Below are 27,106 nucleotides of genomic sequence, written 5' to 3'. Positions count from 1 at the left end.
TTCTCTGTCAAAACGTTTATTCATGCATGCATGGGAGGTGTACCCAAAAATGGTGCACAACTCTCCGGATTTGCTGCAAGACAACTTATATTATTGACAGATAACAAGTTTCCAATAAAAATGTGATACATTCACATACATTTATGTCTATCCAGCAGTATTCATTCTACTTTACATTCCAAGTCAGTACACATGATTATATTATCCAACCACATTCAAAACTTGTACATCATGCTTACGTGTATATTATCAGAAGCATTAGATGTCCACATCTACTGACTGTAAGTATGCACTTCATAATTAACAAAACTCTTGACTGCAATTTACCTGCTTTCAAAGGGCTTAGCAATTCCACAACAGATCAGATCTAAGCTTTGCAGTCCTGTTGCATACAATCATGAAAGCTGGTAGACAGTTAAACAACTTTACAGAAAGCGGCTCCGCAAATACCTCAATCTTTAATAATGGGGGAGCCCAGCAAATCAGTGTAAAAGAAAAAGCAAGATAAGGTATTCATAACAATCTTCAGCCAGAACTGCAGAGTGAACGATTCATTGTGGCCTCAGGTCAGCAAGCCCCAGAATCATAAATGGCAGTCTTCAGTGGTTGGTAGGTACATTTCTCTCCAACCGATTTGGACTTGTTTTCAGATTAAAGGCTAAATAGGAGAAACAGATTTTCAACTTGAAAACTAAAGATCAGCAGTAAATTGAAAAACACAAACTGAAAATCTAATAAATTGACTGCACAGCCAAGCGATGTGTTGTCGTTGGTGGACCTCATTGTGACTCATCACAACCACATCTGTACCACATGTTGGTTGCTCCAGGAAATCTGGCTCAGAGTTCATTAGCTGCAGTCCGAGATGCTCTTTTTTCCATTTATTTGTGGGATGTGGGCGTTGTTGGCTGGCAGGCATTTCTTGCCCATCCCTAGTTGCCCTCGAGAAGGTGGTGGTGAGCTGCCTGCTTGAACCGCTGCGGTCCTCCTGCTGGAGGTTGACCCACAATGCCATTAGGGACGGAATTCCACGATTTTGACTCAGCGACAGTGAAGGAACGGCAATATATTTCCAAGTCAGGATGGCGAGTGACTTGGAGGGGAACTTGGAGGTGGTTTCGTTCCAGTGTCTGATGCCCTTGTCCTTCGAGATGAAAGTGGTCATGGGTTTGGAAGGTGCTGTCTGGGGTTCTTTAGTGAATTTCTACATTGCACCTTGTAGATAGTACACACTGCTGGTACTGAGCATCGGTGGTGGCGGGAGTGGATACTTGTGGTTATAGTGCCAATCAAGCGGGCTGCTTTGTCCCAGATGGTGTCAAGCTTCTTGAGTGTTGTTGGGGCTGCACTCATCCAGGCAAGTGAGGAGTATTCCATCACGCTCCTGTCTTGTGCCTTGCAGGTGGCAGACAGGCTTTGAGGAGTCCGGAGGAGAGTTAGTCGCCGCAGTATTACTAGCTTCTGGCCTCCTCTTGGAGCCACTATGTTTACGTGATGAGTCCAGTTGATTTTCTGGTCAATGATAATCCCAGGATGTGGATAGTTGGGGTTTCAATGATGGTAACACCATTGAATGTCAAGGGGCGGTGGTTAGATTGTCTCTTGTTGGGGATGGTAATAGTATCACATTTGTGTGGCACAAATGTCACTTGCCAGCCCAAGCCTGGATATTGTCCAAATCTTGTCGCATGTGAACATGGACTGCTTCAGTATCCGAGTCGTCATGAATGGTGCTGAACATTGCGCAATCATTAGCGAACATCCCCACTTCTGACCTCGTGATGGAGGGAAGGTCATTGATGAAGCAGCTGAATATGGTTGGGCCTAGGACACTACCCTGAGGAACTCCTGCAGATATATCCTGGAGCTGAGATGATTGATCGCCAACAACCACAATCACCTTCCTACGGGTCAGGTATGACTCCCACCACCAGAGAGTTTGCCCTCGACACTCACTAATTCCAGTTTTGCTAGGGTTTCTTGATGCCACACTCGGTCGAATGCAGCCTTGATGTCAAGGGCTGTCACTCTCACCTCACCTCTGAAATTCAGCTCTTTTGTCCATGTTTGAACCAAGGCGATTTCACAGTTCAGGAGCACTTATTTCCAGTGCTGGTACCTAATATCTTGCAACTTGTGCAACTTTCTTTCAGATGGCACCTCCTTGTGGATATTACTACTGACACCAGATTATAAAACAACCTTTCTGGTTTACACTTCATCACGGCAACTTGTGCAATCTTGCAGGAATATATCATTCCAGTATTTGATGAAGTGCTACAAGGACTCAAAATTTCTTAAATGTAATGACATTTGAGATTTTCTTTCTAGACCAGATATTTCACCAAAAGTTTCTAAATTTGAAATGTACACATTATTTCACAATTGAAAAGTTTCCAATTGGTGTTTAGTATCCATTGACAAATCCATTCTGCCTTATAATATGCCCATCCAGTATTTAACTTTGCTATCAGGCCATAGGTAAGGTTTTAGAGGAGCTTTGCAAGAATGATCCCAGGGATGAAGACCTTGCTGTGTGAGGGGCAGTTGAGGACTCTAGGTCTGTATTCCATGGAGTTGAGAAGGATGAGAGGGGGATCTGATTGAAACTTACAGAATACAGAGAGGCCTAAATGGTGTGAACGTGGAGATGATGTTTCCACCAGGAGAGACGAGGACATGGGGGGCACAGCCTGAGAGAAAGGATAACACTTTGGAACAAAGCTGAAGAGGAATTTCTTCAGCCAGAGTTTGAATCTGTGGAACATATTGCCGCAGTAAGCTGCAGATGAAAATTTATCCAGTGTATTTAAGACAAAGATAGATAGGTTCTTGATTAGTAAAGGGATCAAGGTTACAGAGAGAAGGCAGGAGAATAGGGTTGACAAACATATCAGCTATGATTGAAAAGTAGACTGAATGGCCTAATTCTGCTCCTATATCTTATGCTATTTTGGGCCCTTTAGATGTTTGACGAAGGAACTCAACAACAGTTGAACTTCTGACATCGACCATCATATTCCTATACCACCATCCCCTCAATCTAAAGCAGTGGCTTAAACACTTCTGAGCCATTATCATCATTCTGCTTCACAATCTCCAAAAGACATATCACCTTAAACAATTTTTTGTACATTAGCAGTCCACGTCTTACACATATCACCATGACAATTCTACCCACTCATTTTAACATAACTCAAGTCTCAGAGATGGGGGAAGAATAGTCCTTGGTCAGCCTACAGTTTGTCACAGTACACTTTTACTTTATTGAAATAAATCTGCAGAAAAATCAGGACAATGGTTGCTATGCCTCTGCAGTGTGTGAAAACAAACTACTTGAATGAAGTCACAGTGACATAAAGCACAGAAAACCAGCTGTAAGTCTGTTTAATTAGCATTTGTTAAATCATGAATATTCAAATTTTCTCATCTTTCATGTGACTATCAGTGCAGGCCACCTAGCATGGACCACAGTGTCAGAGTCATTCAGCACAATTAATTACAGACCATTCCGTCCAACCAGTCCATGTCAACCATAATCCCACCTGCCTGCACTTAGCCCATATCCCTCCAATATTTGCTTTTTAAATGTTGTAACTGTACCCAAATCCACCACTTCCTCTGCAAGTTCATTCTACATATGAACCACTCCATCTAAAAAAAAAGTTGCCATGTCTTTTTTAAATCTTTCTCATCTCACACCAAAAATATGCCCCCTAGGCTTGAAATGCCCCACCCTAGGGAAAAAAACACCTGCCACTCACCTTATCGATACCTCTCAATTTTATTAGCCTCTAAGTTTGCCCCTGAACCTCCTACACTCCAGTGAAAAAGTCCCAGCCTGTCCAGTCTTTCTTTATAACTCAAACCCTCCATTGCCAACAACATCCTGGTAAATCTTATTTGAACCCTCTCCAGCTTAATAATATCCTTCCTATAATAGGGCAATCAGAACTGGACACAGTATTCCAGAAAAGGCCTCACCAGTTGCTACTTGTTTGCATATATCTGAATTTGTGGATAATGTATGTTGGATTTCCAAATGTGACTCATCAATGAGCAAGATTGCAAAGCCAAAAGCTCTTTGTATATCTATCATAAAAGCGAAATGGACCAAACCAGAGAAAAAGAAACATCAAAACACACAAAGAATACCACTTTTGTGCTTTATGAATTTGACTCCTGGGTCTAGTAGGGTGAGTGTGACCCATAAGCAAAGTTTAAGTCAATCTATTCTGCAGTATAATAATTCACCAAAGATATCACTCTTCTTGGTGGCACTGAGCACAGAAAGCATCAGCACACACAATTTAGAATGCAGCTTTTAGAGAAAATAACATGATGTGAAATGTTGACACAGTACATTAGTATATACTATAATATTAAGCTTATCAATTTGAAATTATTTTGAAATCGAACACTGCGACCTACTTGACAATCTCATGACATAACAGGCACTGCTTTGGGAACTCCAAGTGATCAGTTGAACTTGCACACTGCTCTTTAAAAGGACAAATATTACTTCACTAATAAAATACTGCAAGCATGTACATTTTGAATTAAATGAGTTGAACTGGACTGTGGATTTTATAAATCGGAAATGTATTTCTATATATATTTTGACTCACCTGAAAAACGTGACGAAGAACTGCACAAGGTCCATAAAGTTGCTGTGCTGAGAAAAGGCAATCTACAGAGAGAAAGGGATGCAAGTGAAATTCAAATCAAAGCTAGCAAATGCATTGAATGTGTTATGGCCATAAATATATTACATAAATGAATTTTGCAGTTAATTGAATTCAGTGTACTCTCTCCGAGTAAGAGCAGACTCCAGGATTACAAAAGTCAGGAACCCATGTATTATCAAGGTAATTTCACTGATCTCACTCCCAGCATTGAGCCTGACAAGAGGGGAATTTGGGTTGGCGATATGACTGCAACAATGTTATTTTTCAACACAGTTTCTGTTCAGTGGTGAGGAGAGTGAGCTACTTATTAAAAATTTACATTAAATTAATAAATTCTTAACCTTCTGTGGTACCCTGTTTACTTGCATCTGTCCAAACACAAGCAAATTAAGAAGAATCAGAGGTTGAAAGGACCTGGATAATGCTAATTTTTTTTCATTACAACTGCCAGTCATGAGGATTAAGCATGCTTTCCCTTGATCAATTCAGTTGAGAGTTTAGCTGCATTCAAAAGGAAGTGCACTGTATTTTCAATATGCAATTTGGTCGACAGCAAGGATCACTACCCCTTAGGCAGAAGTCTTTCTTTTAAGTGAATAACAATTTTTATTTAGCAAATTCTTTTAGTCTATAAAATGGATCACGGTTTCCCTGTAGCCATCCGGTGACCTTTTCAAAAGCTTGCACAACATTTTGTTAATGTCACAAATCATGTAACACGGTGAGATAGTGATAACGTTTATCGCCTGCCTTTTCAAAATAGTTCCCATATAACTATTTAGCATATCCTACCCCACTGCAACTGTATTAGCTCTCCCACAAAGACTACTCCATTCCCACTTCCCTCAACAAATATCTCTCCATTTGATCAAACAAGTGGAACTGTTGAATATTCTTGTAGGGCCAGTAGTGCACAACATTAAAAAATGCTACACTATATGATTAGATGCACAAAATGATGTAGAATCATGACAAGAATTAAATCAATCATTCTGAAAATATTTGTCTATCTTGAACACACAGCAGCTGACATTCAGACTTCAATGCAAGTTGGGCACATAACATTTCACATTTTTAATAACAATGATTGAAACAAAGGAGTACAGTTTGACAATGAAAAATAGTTAAGAGATTTAACTGAATAAAATGCTTTAATACACCAGAACAAACATACCAATGAACAGTATAACTTTACCGAAAGATCCTACCTCTTCAACAACCATAACTAACTAAATGAACAATTTTAAAGCATTCTCCAGTATTTCGAAGTGCATACCTCGAATTGTTTTACAATTTACAACCCAAAATAAGCACCCAGTTATCAAACAACTTTCACTGTGGGCAAGAATATATTGCAACAAGACAGGTAATTCAGAAGATTATGAATTTGGTGAAAATAATGACACTCATTGTAGCTTGTATCCAAGAACTGCATTAGAAGTCCTTATAAAGTCTTGGAATATTGTTGAGAAAAGTGAAAAGTGAAAAGACAAGACAGGCTGGAAAAACATCAAGCAGACAGGATAAAATTCTCAAAGCCGAGTGCTCGAGAAAGCAAAAAAAAAAAAAAAAAATTCCATTTGCAACTTTCAGGAAACTCAACGACGGTCTCGGAACCACCTGTTTCCTGTCCTGACAAACTGTACCTCAACACAAATTTTAACCTTTTTATAACAGATCATGAGGAGCAGCACAAAACAGATTGAGATTAAGACAGCGTTTTTTATTTCAGCCTTCCAAAGAAACAACTCTGAATTCTTCTCTCTCTCCTTGCCTCCCTGAAGTGGACACCAGTGGATGACCTGTGCTAGTGGTTATGGTCCCAGCATCTCAGATTCACAATTCAATTCACTCCAGATGATATCAGTTAGCGCTGGATAATTCTAAAGCTACAGACGCTGACAACATTCTGGCAATTGTTTTGAAAACTTGCACTCCAAAAGCGTGTCCCTAGCTCAGCCACTTCAGTACTGTTACAACCCTGGTTTTAAAACAGCAAGATGGCAAACTGAATCGGTATATATTGTCGAAAAACTCCAACCTGATAAATTGTCACTTCATCAATCTACTCTGGATCACTAAAGTGATGGAAAGTGGTGTCGGTAGCACTGTCAAGCTATACTCACTCAGCAAAAACCTGCTCACTGACACTCAGCTGAAGTTACGCTCGACTACTCAGCTCCTGACTTTGGTCTAAACTTGTCAGAAACGCTGAATTCCAGACAGGATTGGAGAATGAGTGCCTTTGACATCAGGGCTGCATTATACAGACCATCAAGAGGTCAAAGCAAAGTGAAGAAATTTGGCAGGACAAGTCTCTATTACTGGAGTCATTCCTAGCACAAAGAAGTTATGATCCCAGCAGACATCCTACGGGACAAGTCAGATCGCAGGCAGAAACCTGGCTTGACAGATCAGAAATTCATTTGTTCTAGATTTAATGAAGTGTCTCTTGCTGAAACATATGTACATAATAACGCAAACTTCATCTTAACAATAAAACAGAAGTTTATTATAAAATGGACTAAGATAAAATAGAATAATCTAAACTACCTACTTATAACATAGATTCAAAGATTTTAAACACACAGTAAAAGTACAATTCCATTAATCCTAAAATATCCCTTTAAAAAACAAAAGAAGCAAAACAGCTTTTGCAGAGTGGCCAAAACTGCCTAAGCATCATTCTCAAAACACTGCTTCTGAAACAGTACCTAAGACCCCACTTGTATAACACTCAAACCAGTCTCCACGTATCCAATGCCTCAGGAGGTTTACATCACTTGGAACTTTAATTGTTAAAAATGGAACTGCGACAGTTTCTTCCTGAAGCTATGACACACGCGAGCTTTTCTGTATGGGCTAAACAACTAACTCTGCATCTTTATCTGATCTGGATCAGACAAACTCTTCACTCTAAGGACCTAACCGACAATAAACATCTCTTCTCAGGACCACTGCTTTCAAGAGCTATCCTGTTGCAACATCTTCACGGGACTAAAAATTTCCCCAAACAAAACTGAAACTGGAAGTTTCTCAGTTATATGCTGAAACCTCAAAAGCCAACCAAATTCCAAAACACTACCAAAACTTTTGAAATCTCACTTACCACACTCCGTCGCAGACAATCTAAAACAAACTCAATTCCACTATAGATCAAACCTATACACTCTACAAACAAGCTTCAAAAACTGTTTTTAAAAGGCATCACCATGGTTACAAAAGTACTTGCAAGTTAACTACTAAAATCTGACACTGAAAAATCCACTGGTTACTTACTCAAAAAAACAGACCCAAACTTATCCCAAACATCACGAAAAATTCTCTATTTAAATCCCAAGGTTTACATCACATAGAGGAAGTTAGCTGTGAATGTTTTAGGGGAAAATATCTCAGCCCCGAGTCATCACTGTAGGAGTTCCTCAGCGTAGTGCCCGACATCCAACCATCTCCAGCTGCTTCATCAATAACATATTTCGATCATCAAGTCAGAAGTGGTAGATAAGGTGGCTCTAGGAGTCTGGGGCACAGAACACAACAGTAGAAAGGGCATGCTGGAACTGTGTAAAATGCTGGTTAGGCCAGAATTGGAATACTGCCTGTAGTTCTCGTAACCACATTAAAGGAAGGGTATGATTGCACGAGAGAGGTGCAAAAAGATGCTGCCTCAGCTGGATAGTCTCAGCTATGAGCAAAGATTGGATCAGCTGAAACACTGGGAATAACAGGGGAGGGCAATGCCTGGTAGTATTATTGCTGGACTGTTAATGCAGAGACCCAGGTAACGTCTGAGGTCCTGGGTTCAACTCCCACCAGGGCAGCTGGTGGAATTTGAATTCACAAATATCTGAAATTAAGAGCCTAATGATGACAGTGAATCCATTGCTGGTTGTTGGAAAAAACCATCTGATTCACTAATGTCCAGTAGGGAAAGAAACTGCCATCCTTACCTGGTCTGGCCTATGTGTGACTCCAGACCCACAGTAACGCGGTTGACTCAAAACTGCCAGCCTTGCCAGCGATGCCCTCATCCCATGAATGAATAAAGAAAGAAAAGAAAACCTGCTCAGTTTATTGACCTGTAACCAGTGAGGTTCCACAGGGATCAGGAAATAATGGCATGTTGGCCCTTATTTCAGGGAGGCTGAAGTATAATTGTAGGAAAACCTTACCGCAAATGTATAAGGTGTTGGTCATCTGGAGTACTGAGAGCAGTTTAGGTCCCCTTATCGAAGCAAATATACTGTTTCATTAGAACAGTTCAGAGAGAGTTCACCTGGATGATTCTTCGTATGGAGGGGATTATCTTGTGAACAAAGGTTAAAGAAGTTGGGACTCCACTCACTGGAGTTTAGAAGAATGAGAGGTGATCTCATTGAAACATATTGGATACTTATAAGGCTCAACATGGTAAATGCTGCGATAATGCTTCCCTCATGGGAGTCGAGGGTCAGAAGGCACAGTCTTAGAATAAAGGAGGCGTCAATTTAAGACTGAGATGAAGAGGAACAACTTCTCTCAGAGTGTCGAGTGTCTTTAGAATTCCTTGCCACAGAGAGCTGTGGGGGCAGAATCCTTGTGTATATTTAAGGGTTGGATAGATTCTTGATCAGTGGAGGAATCCAGGGTTATGCTGAAAGGGCAGGAAAGTGGATGCGAGAAAGGTCAGATCATCCATGATCTTACTGAATGGCAGAACAGGCTTAAGGGACTGAATGGCCTACTCCTGTTTGTGTTTCTTGTGGGACAACCTCTCATCCCAGAGAATCTTTGCTGCATTGCCTCCAATGTAAGCCTATCCCTAAATAGAATAAAAGTACCAACAGTTAGCATGTAGCTTCACCAAAACCCCTTAAAATGTGACAAGACTTATTAGTCTTGTACTCTAATCAGCCTGTAATAAAGGGCAAACTGTCATATGTTTGCTTCATTGCTGGCTGTACCACAAGCGAATTTTTTGTGTCCCTTGTATAAGGCAACCAATGTTTTACTGTACATCAAATTTTATAAGTTTCTGCCTAGGCATAAAATTTTGCTTTTCTATTCTTAAAGTGAATAAACTCACACTTCTCTGAGAATACGCAGCCCGCAATCTTGTTGCCCACTTATTTAAATACGATAAAGGAACAAAGATGCTTAACTTGTCAATAACCCTCTGCAGTCACTCTTTGTCCTCTTCACAGCTTGCGTTCTCATCTCACTTTAAATCAGAAAATTAGATGTACTGTTCTCTTAAGTCTACATCCAAGTCACTAATATACTGAGTACAAATAGTTGAGTACTGTTTCTTATGACACTGTGCTTTCACATAGCTGGAAATGACAGTACCCCATTTCTTGTTCTTCTCTGCTTTGCCCGTTAATAAATCTTCTCGCAGTGCTGATGCATCACTCCCAACTCCAGGAGCCCTCCATTTGTGTATTAAAATATTTTGCACTGTCAACCTTATGGAATGCATTTTGGAAAAACATGTAAACAACATCAATTGGATCCTCTTTATCTTTCCTACTACACACATTATCCGAAGACTATTAATAACTTTGTCATGGTGGCACAGTGGTCCAGTGGTTAGCACAGCTGCCTCACAGCACCAGGAACCCAGGTTCAATTCCACCCTTGGGCAACCATCTGTATCAAGTTTGCACATTCTCCCAGTGTCTGCGTGAGTTTTTCTAGGTGCTCTGGTTCCTTCCCACAGTCCAAAGGTGTGCAGGTTAAGTGGACTGATCAAGCTAAATTGTCCCTTAGTGCCCAGGGATGTGCAGGCTAGGTGGATTAGCCATGGGAAATGCACAGTTACAGAGATAGGCGAGGGAGGTGGATTTGGGACGGATGCTCTTTGGAGGGTCAGTGTGGACTCAATGGGCCGAATGGCCTGCTTCCACACTGCAGGGATTCTAATCAGGATTTCCCCATCATAAATCCAACGTCAGCTTGTTCTAATTGTGCTATAATTTTGAAGCACATTTTTTAAAACTTTCTAAATAACAGATTCCAGCACCTTCCTAATGATATTGTCACCTAAATGACCAACAGTGCTGATCCTCTCAGGCTTCTTTCTTGAGTAGTGGTGTTACATTTGCTTGCTTTGCAATCTGCTGGAACCATTCCAGAAGAAACTGAGTTATGGAAAATTGTAGGCACTACACCCACCATCTTTCCAGCTAGCTCATTTACAACCCTGGGACGTAGGGCATCGCATTCTGAGAGTTTGTTGGGTGTTGACCTCTGGTTTCTCCAGTACTTTATTTTCATTAACATTAGCACCTTAATTTCTTCACTCTTATTAGCCCTAGATGTTTATTTCTGGTACATATTTCTATACAACCTCTTCTTATCGCTGTGGTTACAAAGATAACCAAGGCTGGGAAATAAATATTCCAGAATACAAAACATTACAAAATGGAATGGAAAAGGAAGATAGATGGCCCTTATAGTATTACGATGACATAATATGTTCAACTACAACTAAATCCCTCACCAATGATCGCCACTGACCAGAAACCAAGCTGAAGCAACCATATAAATACTGTAGTTGCAAGACAGGTCAGAGGTGGAAAATTCTGTGGCAAGTAACTTATCTCTTGATTCCCCAATGCTTGTTCACCATCCACAAGCCATGAGTCAAGAGTGTAATACACTATCTGAATGAATGGAGGGCCAAAAGAGGCTCAATATAAACTTTAAAAAAAGCAAACTACTGGATTAGCACCCAATCCACCACCTCAAATACTCATTCTATCCATCACATGTAGATGGGGCAACAGTGCATATCATCTGTAGGTTACACCACAGCAAGGTACATGAAGGTACTTTTAACACTGCCTTCCAAACCAGCAACGTCTAACAAATTGAAGGATAAATCGCCACATTATACTTTGCCTCCAAGTAACACATCATTGTGACTTCAAACAATGTTGCCACTTCACTGTTACTACACCAAAATCCTAGAACCCCTCTCTCTCGAGTCACCTACAGCACAAAAAATGTGAAGAAGGTCATCTAAGCCTTCGCAATTGTTAACTAGAACGGGTAACAAATGCTGATCGTGCCAGAAGTCACATCAAAGATTGCTGGGCATTAAACAAAGTACATAATAATTCAGCTTTTGGGTGCAAGGGATTACCAAAAGTACTCCCCAAATGCACAAAAATGCTTGCTAGTGATTTCTACAAGGATGCTAGGGCCGTGCAGTGAACTCCTAGCTATTGAGGACTACAAAGCAAATACACATATTCTTAGGACATCAAATGGACATAAATAGCATAATGGAACCATTTACCTGTTTACGAGCAAAGAAATTCACAGTAAATGAGAAAATAACAAAAATGACAAGTGTCATATTACAATAGTAAGAACAAGAACATAAGACCTAGGAGCAGGAGTCGGCCGTCTGGCCCTTCGAGTCTGCTCCGCCATTCAATAAGATCATGGCTGATCTTTTCGTGGACTCAGATCCACTTACCTGCGTTCTCACCGTATCCCTTAATTCCTTTATTGTTCAAAAAAATTCTACCTTTTTTTTTTAGAAAACGTTTACTGAAGTAACGTCAACTACTTCACTGGGCAAGGAATTCCATAGATTAACAACCCTCTGGGTGAAGAAGTTCCTTCTCAACTCAGTCCTAAATCTGCTCCCTCTAATCTTGAGGCTATGCCCTCTTGTCCTAGCTTCACCTGCCAGTGGAAACATCCTCTCTACTTCTATCTTATCTATTCCCTTCATAATTTTATATGTTTCTATAAGATCCCCCCCCTCAATCTTCTGAATTCCAATGAATATAATCCCAATCTACTCAGTCTCTCCTCATAAGCCAACCCCCTCAACTCCGGAATCAACCTTGTGAACCTCCTTTGCACCCCCTCCAGCGCCAATACATCCTTTCTCAAGTAAGGAGACCAAAACTGCACACAGTACTCCAGGTGTGGCCTCACCAGCACCTTGTACAGCTGCAACATAACCTCTCTGCTTTTTATTTCAATCCCTTTAGCAATGAAGGACAAAATTCCATTTGCCTTCCTAATTACTTGTTGTACCTGCAAACCGACTTTCTGTGATTCATGCACAAGGACACCCAGGTCCCTCTGCATAGCAGCATGCTGCAACTTTTTACCATTCAAGTAATAATCCTTTTTACAATTACTCCTACCAAAATGTATGACTTCACATTTATTTACGTTGTATTCCATCTGCCAGACCTTTGCCCACTCACTCCTTGACAAAGTACCTCCAGAGTTTGATCAGCAATTTTATCCTTTCAAACTCTGAAGAGCGATTTCTTTTTTTTAAAAAATCACTATAAAAAGAAAAACAATTTTTTGATTATTGCAATAACACAAATTCTGTGTTGCAACGTCTGTAAGGTCGCATTGCCATCATTACAAAACTTGAGCTTTTTTAAAGTCATTCAATAAGTAGGAAAACCAGGGATTAAATCAAAAAACGTAACAGACAGTATCAGTGGCTTCAGGCAGAAAAAGACATGCTTCATATAACTGAACTAGACACAGCTGTTAGGCTGATTGCAAGTTAAAGGACAAAGCATAATGTAATGTAATTCAGTTTCAGGCTGCAGCAATTGGAGCCAAGATAATTTAATGCCAACTGAAATTAGCTCCATTTGATTAAGACACTGTAATTCACCAGAAGAGATTACAAATGGTCATTTTACGGTCACAAATCGAAGCACTAGCTTTGCGGCAGTTCTGCTCAGCATCAGTGATTAAAATACAGCACACTTTAATGAAATTTAGTGAACTTTCAAGTGCCTGTTGGGAAGATAATCAGTCACAGTTTAATCACCAGTCACAAAAATTGCTAAATAATTTGTTTATTATATTCAGGTAATCAAAATTTCCGGAGATAAAATTTAGAAATTTTAGACTAATATTCCTATGAAAGAATCAGGTACACTGGATAAATGCAACCTGGATTTTACAAAATCAACATTCATTGAAAACAGTCACTGAAACTGCACTATGCATCATATATGTATCTTCCAAAAACTGAGATGAAACATGAACCTACTTTAAACGTGGTTAGAACTTGGTTAAAATGGCAGAATTAAGAATTCCTCGTGATAAATTAACCAGCAGCACACCAATGCTGGTTCATAATTTAAAGACCTTAACAGCAAACACCTGCAAGATAGCTGCGGCCCAGATTAAAAGCTTTCCACAATCATGGCGGAAACAAGGTAAATCCATCATTCGAAGTAACAAATTGAAAAAAAACTAAATTTAAGAGAAAACTTAAAATTAAAAGATATGCCAGATGAAAATTCAACCAGAAATGTCAGATTATGAAGTCTGTTCTATATTCCAGTACAGATATTTTGAAATCAACCACCTCAGACATGTTATGACATATTTCATACAGATGGGTCCTGAACCAAGGCCTTCTAGCCCATAGATAAAGACACGACCACTACACAACGAGAGACCTCTCTACAGATACTCAATCTGGTGCCTTGAACGTTGTCCCTAATCACAGAGTCAGAGACATTATGGCAAAGGAGGTAGTCAACTGGTTCAGCGATTTCTGCCTGCACGGACCTTGGCTGATCTCAAGTGAGCTCAGCATGGAGGAGAATCAGCCCCTACTTACTTCTCCAGAGCAAGCACAGGACCTGAAATCAGCGGCTGAGATATCGGCAACAAGCAACGTCGGCAAGGTAGGCCCAGTGACAAAAGATGGTGCCTAAGGGTCGGTGATTTTGTTGTTGATTGGGTCCGGCGCTGGTGGAAGGGAATCACAGCAACATCAATGAGGTGGGCCCAGTGGTGAGACACACATCTCTGATATTGGTGGGTCCTGTACAGGTGGCGCGAGGCACTTCGGAAGAATATCGGCCCCGTGGTGAAGATGATGCCAGAAGTTTGGCGAACTTGATGTTGGTTTGGTCTAGTACAGAGGGCGTCAATGTGGTGAGGAGGGATGGTGACGCAGATGTTGGTGGTGATGAGCTGGTTCAGCACTGATGGACTCTCTTCAAGCTATAACTTTCTATTTTTCTTTCTTTTTAAATTATTCAAAAATGGTGCCATTTCATGGCAACAAATGAAGGCTTTCATTATTTTATTGTATTCTTACTGTAAAATACACATGACAATAAAATAAAAATCAAACAAAGTTTCTCAGGCCAATGTCCTAGGTCAAACAACCTTCAGCTGATTCATCACTGACCTCCCCACAACATAAGGTCAGAAGTTTCATTTACCTAAACATGAGGTCCTGTATTTTGGAAAGGCAAGTCAAGGCTGGACTTATACACTTAATGGTAAGTTCCTGGGGAGTGTCGCTAAACAAAGAGACGTTGGAGTGCAGGTTCATAGTTCCTTGAAAGTGGAGTCCCAGGTAGACAGGGTAGTGAAGGCGGCATTTGGTATGCTTGCTTGCATTGGTCAGTGTATTGCATATAGGAGTTGAGAGGTCATGATGTGGCTGTACAGGACATTGGTTGGGCCACTTTTGGAGTGTTGCATGCAATTCTAATCTCCCTGCAATAGGAAAGATGTTTTGAAACATGAAAGGGTTCAGAAAAGATTTACAAGCATGCTGCCAGGATTGGAGGGTTTGAGCTTTGGGACAGGCTAAATAGACTTTGGCTATTTTCCCTGGAATGTCAGAGGCTGAGGGGTGACCTTATAGAGGTTTATAAAATCATAAGGGGGACAAATAGACCAAATAGACAAGGTATTTTCCCCAAAGTGGGGGAGTCCAAAACTAGCTGGCATAGGTTGAAGATGAGAGGGGAAGATTTTAAGAGGGACCCAAGGGGCAACTTTTTCATGGAGAGGGTGGTGTGTGTATGGAATGAGCTACCAAAGGAAGTGATGGAGGCTGGTACAATTACAACATTTAGAAGACATTTGGATAGGTATATGAATAGAAAGGGCTTAGGAGGGATACGGACCAAATGCTGGCAAATGGGATTAAGTTAATTTAGGATATCTGGTTGGCATGGATGAGCTGACCAAAGGGTCTGTTTCCATGTTGTACAGCTCTGTGACTCTCCAAGTGCCTGGATGAGTTCAAACTTGAACAACATTCAAACAGCTTATCATCCTGCTCGAAACAGGCCACTTGACTGGTACCGAATACGCCAACTCCACACACATTCTGCAGGAACAGTGAGAACCTTTTGCAGGAGTCACTGCACACACTATGTCTCCTCCAACAGCACCTTCCAAACCCACAAGCTCTATGACTTAGAAGGACAATGGCAGCAGATACATGGGAACCACCATCTCTAGCTTATCAACAAACAATACAATGTCCTGACTTGAAAATGAACTTATCAGCCCTTCACTATTATGGGACACCAATATCAGAATACAATTCACACCATTGAGTTTGTTCTGCCATTCAGTAAGATTATTGTTGGTCAAACACATCAATATCTTGACTCACCCTATCCTCATAACCTTATATGCCACAGGTAATCAGATCCTGCTACCTTAAGCATGCTCGAAGACTGAGCCTTCTTAGCCCTTGGTGGTAGAGAATTTTCACCAACCTCAAAAATAATTTCTCTTCCAACTCCAGCCCAAATGGCATGACCCTTATTTCCATAACCACTCTGGTTCTAGACTTCCCAACCAGGGGACACGTTACCTGCATCTAACCTCACTATCCATTTAAGCATTTTGGCAAGTAACAATGAGATCACCCCTAATCATTTGAAACCGTAGAGAATACAGACTCAGTCTGCCCAAAGTAAACACAGAAAATGTTGAACTATCTCAGCAGGTCTGGCAGCATGTCAAGAGAGAAACAGAGTTTACGTTGAGAGTCCCATAGGACTCTTCTTTAGAACTGAAAGGGGTTGCAAATCTTTTTAAAAGCTTCTGACAGGCAAAGGAGTAGCAAAAAGAACAGGTCGCCTGAAGGTTCAGTGCAAAACATAAAGAGATTGGTAATTAGCGTCATAGAAATAAAACAGCACGGAAACAGACCCTTCGGTCCAACTCGTCCATGCCGTCCAGATATCCTGAATAAATCTAGTCCCATTTGCCAGCATTTGGTTCATATTTCTCTAAACCCTTCCTAGTCATATAACCCATCCAAATGCCATTTTAATGTTGTAATTGTACCAGCCTCCACCACTTCCTCTGGCAGCTCATTCCATTCACGCACCACTCCGTGTGTGAAAAAAGTTACCCCTTAGGTCCCTTTTATATCTTTCCCCTCTCACCTTAAACCTATGCCCTCTAGTTTTGGGCTCCCCTACACGAGGGAAAAAGACCTTATCTATCTACCTTATTCATGCCCCTCATGATTTTATAAGCCTCTATAAGATCACCCCTTGGCCTCTGAACATCCAGGTAAAATAGCCCCAGCCTATGCAGCCTCTCCCACGAGCTCAAACCCTCCAAACCACGGCAATATCCTTGTAAGTCTTTGCTGAACCTTTCCAAGTTTTACAACATCCTTCCCACAGCAGGAAAACCAGAATTGTATGCAGTATACCAAAAGTGGCCTAACCAATGTCCTGTACAGCCGCAACATGACCTCCCGACTCCTATACTGAAATTAGGGCAAAGGAGAAACAGAATTGTGAAAACAGGTGTAAATTAAGGGGTGGGTGGGTGAAAATGGCTTCTCCTCTTGGCTGAGAGCAGAGTGAACGAGGCAAGCCTTTGGGGAGGAGGGGTGGAGAGGAAAGAGAAGAGTTGAAGAAAAATGGAGGACAGACATCATCAGGTCAGGCTCTTAAAGTTGTGGAATACAATATTTGAGTCCCAGAGGTTGCAAAGTGCCTAAGTGGAAAACGTATTGTTTCTTTAGCTCGCATACTGCTTGGTTGGATCATTGTAGCAGGCCCAGGACAGAAATGCTAGCACGACAGCAGGGTAGTTCCTTGAAATGGCAAGCAGCTGGAACATTGGGATCATTCCTACGGATAGAATGCAGAGTTCTGCAAAATAGTCACCCAGTCCCTGTTTGGCGTCACCAATGTAAAGGAGACTGTATTGTGCACAGCAAATTCAGTAGACTAGATTGAATGAAGTACAAGGAAAACTCTGCCTCACTTGGAAAGTATGTTTGGGGCCTTGGGCAGTGAGTAGGGAGGTGGTGAATGGGCAATTATTATACCTTCTCAGATTGCATGGGTGATGGTTGAGGAAGTGTTAAAAACAATGGAGGAACAGACCAGGGTGTCACGGAGGGAACAGTCCTTGCGGAATGCTGACACTGGAAGTGGAAGATATTTGTATCATCTACAGCGAAGAGTGAGGTGCTGGGTGGACTGGAGGGTGGCTAATGTTGTGCCTTTATATCAGAAAGGGTGTAAGGAGAAACCTGGGAACTATAGACTGGTGAGTCTGACATCAACAGTGGCTAAGTTGTCGGAGGGGATTCTGAGAAATAGAATTTACATGCATTTGGAGAGGCAAGGATTGATTAGGGCTAGGTAGCACAACTTTGTGTTTGGGAAATCGTGTCTCACAAATTTGATTAAGCTTTTTGAGGATGTAACTGAAAAGATTAATGAGGGCAGAGCTGCAGACCTTCTATACATGGACCTTATTAAAGCCTTTGACATGGTTCCACGTGGTTGACTGATTAATAACGTTAGATCACATGGGATTCAGGAAGAGCTTGACAACTGAAACACAAAATTGGCTCAAGAGTAGAAGACAGAGGGTGGTGGAGAGTTGTTTTTTGGACAAGAGGACTGTGACCAGTGGTGTTCCACAGGGACTGGTACAGGGTCCACTGTTTGTTTTTTAAAAAGATGAGTTGGATGAGAATTTAGGAGGCATGGTTACTAAGTTTGCAGATGACATTAAAATTGGTGGCACAGTTGACAGTGAAGTAGTCTAAGATTACAAAGAGATGTTGATCAATTGGGCCAATGGGCCAGGGAGTGGCAGATGGCGTTTAATTTGGATAAATGTTATGTTCTGCTATAACAGCTGTTTTGTTAATACGAATTGGCTGTAACGCAATTGATGAATAGTGGACACTGGATAACACAAGCTTTCTGCTGTACAGGTATTGTGATTTGCTATGGCCATTTTCTATCGCGTGATTTTCTGTAGCGAGGTCACACAAGAACGCAACAATCGCATTATAAGAAAACTACCTGTATTGCATTTGGTAAAGCGAACAAGGGCAGGTTGTATACAGTTAATGGTAGGGAGCTGGGTAGTGTGGTTAAACAGAAAGGCCTAGGGGTTCTTTGAAATATGCATCACTGATACACAGGGTAGTGAAGTATTTAGCGCATACCTTCATTGCTTGGATCAACCAGCACAGGAGTTGGGACATCATGTTGAGGTAATACAGGACATTAGTGAGCCACTTCTGGAATACTGTGTACAATTCTGGTTGCCCTACTGTAGAAATACTATTATTAAATTGGAGAGGGTTCAGACAAAATTTACCAGGATGTTGCCAGGACTGGAAAATTTGAGTTAAGGGCAGGCTGGGACTTTTTTCACTGGAGCGTCAGAGGTTGAGGAGTGACCTTATAGAGGCTTATAAAATCAGGAGGGGCATAGATAGGGTGAATAGCAAAGATCTTTACCCTGGGGCGGATGAGCTCAAAACTAGGGGACATATTTTTAAGGTGAGAGGAGAAAGATTCAAAAGGGACCGGAGAGGCAACAGTTTTCACACAGTGATTTGTACGTGAAATGAACTGCCAGGAGAATTGGCAGATACAGGTACGGTTACAACATTTTAAAGACATTTGGACAGGTACATGAATAGGAAAGGTTTAGAGGGATGTGTGCCAAATGCAGGCAAGTGGGACTACTTTGGGAAACTTGGTTGGTATGGATGAATTAGGCCATAAGGTCTGTTTCCATGCTGCGTGATTCTACCTAGGTAGCATCTTGTTGAAGTGTCAGAAATGGCAGAGGACAATCCTTGGAATATGGAGATGAGTGGAGTGATAAATAAGGACAAGGGAAACCTTGTTATTCATCTAGGAAGGAAGTTAAGCGGTGAGGGCAGAAGTGCTGCTGAACTGTTCTTCATTTCTGCCATCCAGGAAACAATCTGGTGCATCTTTTTTACACATCCTTCTCTATTTTCCCCCGAGATATGAAAACCAAAATTGCACACAGTACTCTAGGTGTGGTCTAATCCAACACATCACTACTCCTATACTCAAATCTTCGTGTAATAAAGGCAAATATTCCATTAGCCTTCCTAACAGGTTGCTGTGCCAGCATGTTAGTCTCAGTGAATTACTGACAACACCTAGGTGCTGTTGTGCACATGCACCTCCAACCTTTCACAATTTAAGAAAAAACTCTGCACATCTGTTTTGCTTACCAAAGTGGATAACCACCTATTTTTCCCCACATTATATTCCAACAAACATGCCCTTGCCCATGCACCAAGCACGTCCAAATCCTTCTGTAGTTGCTTTATATCTTCCTCACAACAAAGACTCCCACTTAGCGTTGTTTTATCCATGAATTTGGAAATATTACATTTGGCTCCCACCTCCAAATCATTGATATATATTTTGAACAGCTGTAACCCAAGTACTGATCCTGGAGGTACTCACCAGTCAAAACCTGTCAATACAAGAATGACCCATTTATTCCTTCAATCCAGGAAACTCTTACCCTCCCTGATGCTCCACACTGACGTCAGCTACCCCTCCTCTGAGGCACCTTCTACACTCCTGATCCCCCAAATGTAAGATACAGAAATGCAAACAAGTCTCAGCTGTCCATCATAACCTTAAAAAAACAAAAAAAAAACAAACTGAGTTTTAGAATCTAGTTCGCATGTTATTCATGCTTAATTTTAATTGATACCTCCAGAAAGACTCCTATTATGTGCTAATTTACTCAGCGCAATTGAATTTTTTAAATTGAAGAAACAGGAAATTGCAGATATTGGAAATCTGATACAAGAACAAAAATGTTCGAAATACTCAGCAGTTCAAGCAGTATGTGTAGGGTGAGAAACAGAGTTAGTATTAAACAATGAGCAGAATTAGGTCATTGGCCCTCAAAGCCTGCTCCACCATTCAGTAAGGTTATAACATTCAACAGATCCTGCTTTTTTATTTGAAATTGTTTGTTGTTTTGCATTATATTAGTCAGAGGATACTGCTGAGGGAAACAGAAAGCCATTCCACCCTACAGCCAAGATTACTGTCATCAAGTCAATGCAGGAAAATCTGTGTTGGAACAGAAAGTGCATACATGTTCTACCTAACCATAAGTCTGATCTCAGAGTGTTTACTCCACACACCAGGTGGTTAAAATGCCAACATTCACATCCCATCTTTAAGTAATAACCACTGGCAAAATAAAACTTGTAAAAAAGCAGCAATATGCTACAGCCTATTTCCCCCCAGTATGCAACAGCTCCAAAATGTCTCCCAGAGAAAGCTAAAGCCAACCCCCCTATTAGAAATCAGCGGACCGACTGCCAGACTTACAGAATTCATCAGTAAATCTCCTGTAGCCTCCGAGCTCAGGAGACAATTTGGTTCATAAATGTGATTTTTAAAATACAAACAAACATTTCTGAAAAAGGGAACAAAGACCCTGCAAAAATGCTATCCCCTATTCCCAATTCCTTCGCCTCCGCCGCATCTGCTCCCAGGATGAGGCATTCCACTCCCGTACATCTCAGTTGTCCTCGTTTTTCAAGGAAAAAAAAGTCTCCCACATCTCCCGCACCTCATCCCTCACACCCCGTCCACGCAATAAAAACCAAAAAAGAATCCCCCTCGTCCTCACGTACCACCCCACCAACCTCCGGATCCAACGCATCATCCTCCGACACTTCCGCCATCTGCAATCCGACCCCACCACCAAAGACATCTTTCCCTCCCCACCTTTATCTGCTTTCCGGAGGGACAACTCTCGCCGTGACTCCCTTGTCCGCTCCACACTCCCCTCCAGCCCCACCACACCCGGCACTTTTCCCTGCAACCGCAGGAAGTGCTACACCTGCCCCCATACCTCCTCCCTCACCCCCATCCCAGGCCCCAAGAAGACTTTCCACATCAAGCAGATGTTCACCTGCACATCTGCCAATGTGGTATACTGCATCCGCTGTACCCGGTGTGGCTTCCTCTACATCGGGGAAACCAAGCGGAGACTCGGGGACCGCTTTGCAGAACACTTACGCTCGGTTCGCAACAAACAACTGCACCTCCCAGTCGCACATGTCCATCCTGGGCCTCCTGCAGTGCCACAACGATGCCACCCGAAGGTTGCAGGAACAGCAACTCATATTCCGCTTGGGAACCCTGCAGCCCAATGGTATCAATGTGGATTTCACAAGTTTCAAAATCTCCCCTCCCCCTACCGCATCCCAAAACCAGTCCAGCTCGTCCCTGCCTCCCTAACCTGTTCTTCCTCCCACCTATCCCCTCCTCCCACCTCAAGCCGCACCTCCATCTCCTACCGACCAACCTCATCCCGCCCCCTTGACCTGTCCGTCCTCCCTGGACTGACCTATCCCCTTCCTAACTCCCTACCTACACTCACCTTTCCTGGCCCCATCCCCGCCTCTTCGACCTGTTTGTTTCCTCTCCACCTATCCTCTCCTCTATCCCTCTTCTATCCGCCTCCCACTCTCTCCCTATTTATTTCAAAACCCCCTTCCCCTCCCCCTTTTCTGATGAAGGGTCTAGGCCCGAAACGTCAGCCTCTCTGCTCCTATGATGCTGCTTGGCCTGCTGTGTTCATCCAGCCCTGCACCTTCTTGCCCCTATACTTTATTTGCATTGAAAGAAAATTTAAAGAAGCTCACCTGTATCTTTATGGGCCAGGTGAAGTTGTTGACGTACACAAAGAAAGTTATATTGGGATTGTTACGAAAATCAAACTTCTCATTGGAGAAGCTGTCCTTGTATTCCTTAATATTAGTTTTTGAAACAATTGGCATTTCTTCTCCAGGTGGTGTGCCCGCTGAAGTAGAGAGAAAAAAAAAAAAATCATTCTTTAAAATCTTACAATGTACACTCAATTTACAAACTCAACACTGCTAAAGGTTAAGTAAAATAATTCATAATATTAATAGAGCTCATGCAAGGCAGAGACAAACAGTATTTTTATACAGCCATTGTAATCTCTGGAGCAAAGTGATTACACTTTTACCAACAGCTGCTTTGATGCTACACACAGCACAAAATCACTCATCAACTTCTGCTCTTAGCTGCATGCATGGTATGACGATGTGCAATTGGACTGAAACTAATATGGGAAAACATGCCAAATTATTTCACTGTTGTGTATTATGAAATAAGATCAAACACTGAGCCACAAAAGGAAATACTGGGTCAATGATATTTGTTTTCGGGAGAGTCTGGAGTCTTGAAGGTGAAAGAGGCTGAATAATTCAGGGAGGGTGCTCCATTGCCTCAAAGACTGAAGGCACAGCAGCCAATGGAAGAGCAAATAAAGTTGGAATTGCTCAAGAAGAGAAAACTCAGAGGGGATTACAGGGAAAAGCGGACTTTGCCCTGTCTGTTTCATAAATATATTTTTTTTTAAAAAAAAACTTTAGTCTGGCTCTCTCACTTGATTAATTTTTATTTCTGGCCTTGACTAGCCAACTACACCACATTTGCTCTTCATCACATCACTGCACTTCATCTACCATTCCTATCCAGCGACATCTTACATTGCTGGAATCATGTATCCTTTCAATTTGCTGACAACAATATTATTAGTTATTTACTTGGCCACCAAAAACAAAGCAGTTCTTTACAAATTGCAGCAATACATTCCATACCCAAAATCATTAAACTTCAGCAAGAAGCACTGCTAAGAGGTTAGATAGTTTATTTTAATTTATTCTCAGGATGGGAGAGTGGGTTTGTTTGCTGGGCCAGCATTCACTGCCCATCTTTAATTGCCCAGAGGGTAGTTAAGAGTCAATCACATTGCTGTGGGTCTGAAGTTACATGTAGGCAAGATCAGGTAAGGATGGCAATGCATCCTTACTGTTTTCCGATGAACATATCTGCGACATGGTCCCCAAAACCTGCTTTATTTTTGAGGGTGTTGGTGACAGAAAAAAAATATAAGATGAACGTGAATACAATGTGCTATTCTAAGCATTGGTCATTTTTGACTTTGTTCAAAGTTAACAAATTGACCATCTCATGCAAGAATGCTATTTTCTCCCAGCTGGATTTAGGCTAATCCATATAGTATAGAAATACGAAGTTTGCCATAATGGTTTAAGCCAATTTGGTTGAAACCGACAAACTGTGATTCAATAAAACAATGTCCTAATATTTCCACTGGAGGCTCTTTGCAGAAGACAAAGCCAGAAAGCACTACATTCTGGCACTTTATTCCACTGGTCTTACAAACTTTATCAAAAGCATAGCTGAAAGCACAGAAGTACACAAACAAAATACTATACATTGTTTCAAGCCTGCCTCCGGTTGAGTTAGGTCTGATCAGTGTCTCAATTTTGTTTTACCGACTTTGACCTATATTTCTTAATATCTTTATCTAAAAAGTATTTATGAAACTCAATCCTCGAAATTGTAAATGGGTACAATAGCACACAGTGGTTATGTTGCAGGATTAAATGAACTTGGAAGCTTGGACCAATGATCCAAAGACATCAGGTCAATCCCATGACTGCAGATACAGATTTCAATTTTCCTTTTTTATTTATTCACTTGGAGGACATGGGCATCGCTGGCTGGCCAGCATTTATTGCCTGACCCTAACTACCCTTCAGCTGTCATCTTGAACTTGTGCAGTCTATGTGTTGCAGGTAGACTCACAATGGCCTTTGGGAGGGAATTCCAGGATTTTGATCCAGTGACAGTGAAGGAACAGAAATGTATTTACAAGCCAGGATGAGGAATGGCATGGAGGGGAACTTGCAGGTGGTGGTGCTCCCATTTATCAGCTGCCCTTGTCCTTCTGGATGGAAGTGGTCAAGGGTTTTGAAGGTGCTGTTTAAAGAAGCGTTGGTGAATTTCTGCAGTGCATCTTATAGAAAGGACACACTGCTGCTACTAAGGTGGAGGGAGTGGATACTTATGGATGTGGTGCCAATCAAGCAGGCTGCTTTGCCCTGGTTGGTGCCAAGCTTCTTGGATGTTGTTTTCACCAAATTCAATTATATCAGGAATGACAACCATGAACTACCAGAATGATGTAAAGGCCCATGTGGTTCACATGTCATTTAGGGAAAGGAATCTCTGCCCTGTTTATTTCTACATCAACTGGCTCAGAACTGTTAAAGATGTGATTACAAACCGTGGAGCAGGTGGGACCACCATCCAGGCCTCCGAGTTCAGAGGCAGGAACACTACCACTGTACTGCAAGAGGCGCTGCCTTACCACTGGATTGTTAAAAGGAAATTTTTATTTTCCTTCCTCACTTAAGAGGCAAAAGTGGAGAATGTAGAATATAGAGCCACATTAGTGCAAGGGCTGAACTAGCTGAATTATTGTTGTTTCTACTTTCTACAGCGATATGAGATATGAAATCTCTTTTCCTTAATTCATTTGAATGATTATTTGCATTAACCTTACCTAAAAAGCTACTCGACCACGTTATGTTAAGGTTGAAATTCTTTGACGCATTAATAAACATGTCCAAGTCTCGGTTTTGCTGAAAGAAAATGTGTAAAATGTTACAAAAGAAGTTTCCAGACAATTAATAACTAACTATTAATGGAGTGGAAAGAACAATAAGCAATATTGATGACTGCGAAACTCTGGGTCTGGGTAACATATTGACGCATTTCAAGAAGGTAGACACCTTTTAAAAACCATCAAGAGTCAGGTCATTTACACAAAAGGCAACAACAGGATCATGTGTAGGTGCAATCATCATAATACACTCAAGCTATATATGCAGAACTTCTCAAGATTAAGCACCAAGCATAACTGAAGGCTGCAAAACATACAAAGCAGCCAAGTTATTAACACAGAGGTCCATTCAAAACACCCAATTTCCCAGGTTTTCCTTGGAAGCCTGTACTTGTTTCCAGCTCCACATTTCTCACTATCCTTACAGAACATCTGAGGAGGATTGTCAAATTAATAGCTACTAATGCCATGTATGAATTTGTATCCTGTAGATTTGTCTGTAAGAAACAGGCAAAAGGCACAAACTCACTTCTAACAGAGGCCTGAACCAGTTTAAAGTCCCAACTAAATTCAGTGCCTGGGAATACTTACTTCCTCAGGAGTGGCTACAAAGTTGATGGCAGTGTAGTAACGGTCATCCTCTTGAGAGAGGCTGAATGTGAACTGGTAGTCAATCAGTAGAGTATCTGTGAAAGGTATTAAAATAATGAGCTGAAATGCTGGACCACAGCAGTTCGAATCACAAGTATTCATCTCAACTATCCTATCTTTATCGATATTATATTTCCTAAAAATATTCCAAGACTTTCTTTCCAATCATTTTAAATTGAAGTTACTTAGAAAATAAAAACTCAAAACAGACAGTAAAATAAAAGTTAGCAAACTTAACAGTGTAAAACATCCAAAGACGCATCACAGTAGAATGAGAAAACAAAATTTGACACCAATTCACAAACGATAACATAAAGAAAGATGACCAAGGAGATGGATTTTAAGGAGCACCTTTAAGAGGAAATGAAAGGAAGTGAGGTGGGTGTCTGTGTGTGGAATCTTGAGCTTCAGCATTGAGAAGGCATAGCTGTCAGCTGTGGAGAGATTTCAATTGGGATGCTCCAGAGGTCAGATGTGAAACAAAGACATCCGAGGATTGTAGGCTAGACGTGATTACAGAAACAGCAAGGGGGAAGGTGGAAGATGGAGGAGGAATCTGGATTGAGTATTACTGAAAAGAATTCATTTTGTCGAAGTGTAAGATGAATATCTTAGGACAATTAAGAATAACAAAATGGAGGCATTATTGAAATGGAAACTAATGTAGGTGACTGAGCACAAGGGTGATGGGTGAACAAGTCTTCATACTATTTGGAGCACAGGCAGAATTTTGAATGCCCTCAATGTTATAGATGGGAAAATGTCGGACTGGCCCAGAGTTCATTGGAATAACCAAGTCTAGAATTAGCTATGGTACGGTTCAGGATTTCAGCAGATCAGTTGAGGCAGGTGTCGAGTCAAGCAATGTTAGAGAGGTGAAAACTGATGGTTTATTTATAATGCAGCTGTGGTCAGAAGCTCACCTCAGAGTCAAAAAAATCTAACGACTAAAATAAAAATCAAAACTTGTTATTCTAAAGGCTGTTTCATATCTATTGCCTGTCCATGAACTGCAGCAGTGGAAGTGACTACTTTATTATTGCCATCGGGATCAAACCCATCTTCACACTGAACACACCCTTACAGTCCTAAATGGATTTAGAAACAAATCTAACAATTCAAAACTTTGCATCCATGCTGTTATGTGGAGTCTTAGCGGAACTATACACCACCATCTGAAATAAATCCCTTGTTCCAGATGACTCATT

The 27,106-nt window shown here is 41.3% G+C and overlaps 1 protein-coding gene across 1 annotated transcript; it reads right to left on the bottom strand.

Annotated features, from left to right (window-relative positions):
• Nucleotides 1-25,933, bottom strand: LOC125488391 (attractin-like; the record flags this gene model as incomplete). Its single annotated transcript, XM_048621428.1, has 5 exons — nt 1-658; nt 4,629-4,690; nt 22,432-22,589; nt 25,188-25,266; nt 25,839-25,933. Coding segments are annotated over 5 exons (401 nt in total), but the record flags the coding sequence as incomplete, so codon positions are not given.
• Between the last annotated feature and the right edge of the window lie 1,173 nt (nt 25,934-27,106).

Source organism: Rhincodon typus, unplaced genomic scaffold (assembly GCF_021869965.1).
Source record: "Rhincodon typus isolate 14 unplaced genomic scaffold, sRhiTyp1.1 hic_rhity00000654, whole genome shotgun sequence".
In the NCBI taxonomy this organism is placed as follows: domain Eukaryota; kingdom Metazoa; phylum Chordata; class Chondrichthyes; order Orectolobiformes; family Rhincodontidae; genus Rhincodon; species Rhincodon typus.
The sequence above is the reverse complement of the archived record's forward strand: the minus strand, read 5'-3'. Positions and strand labels throughout refer to the sequence as shown.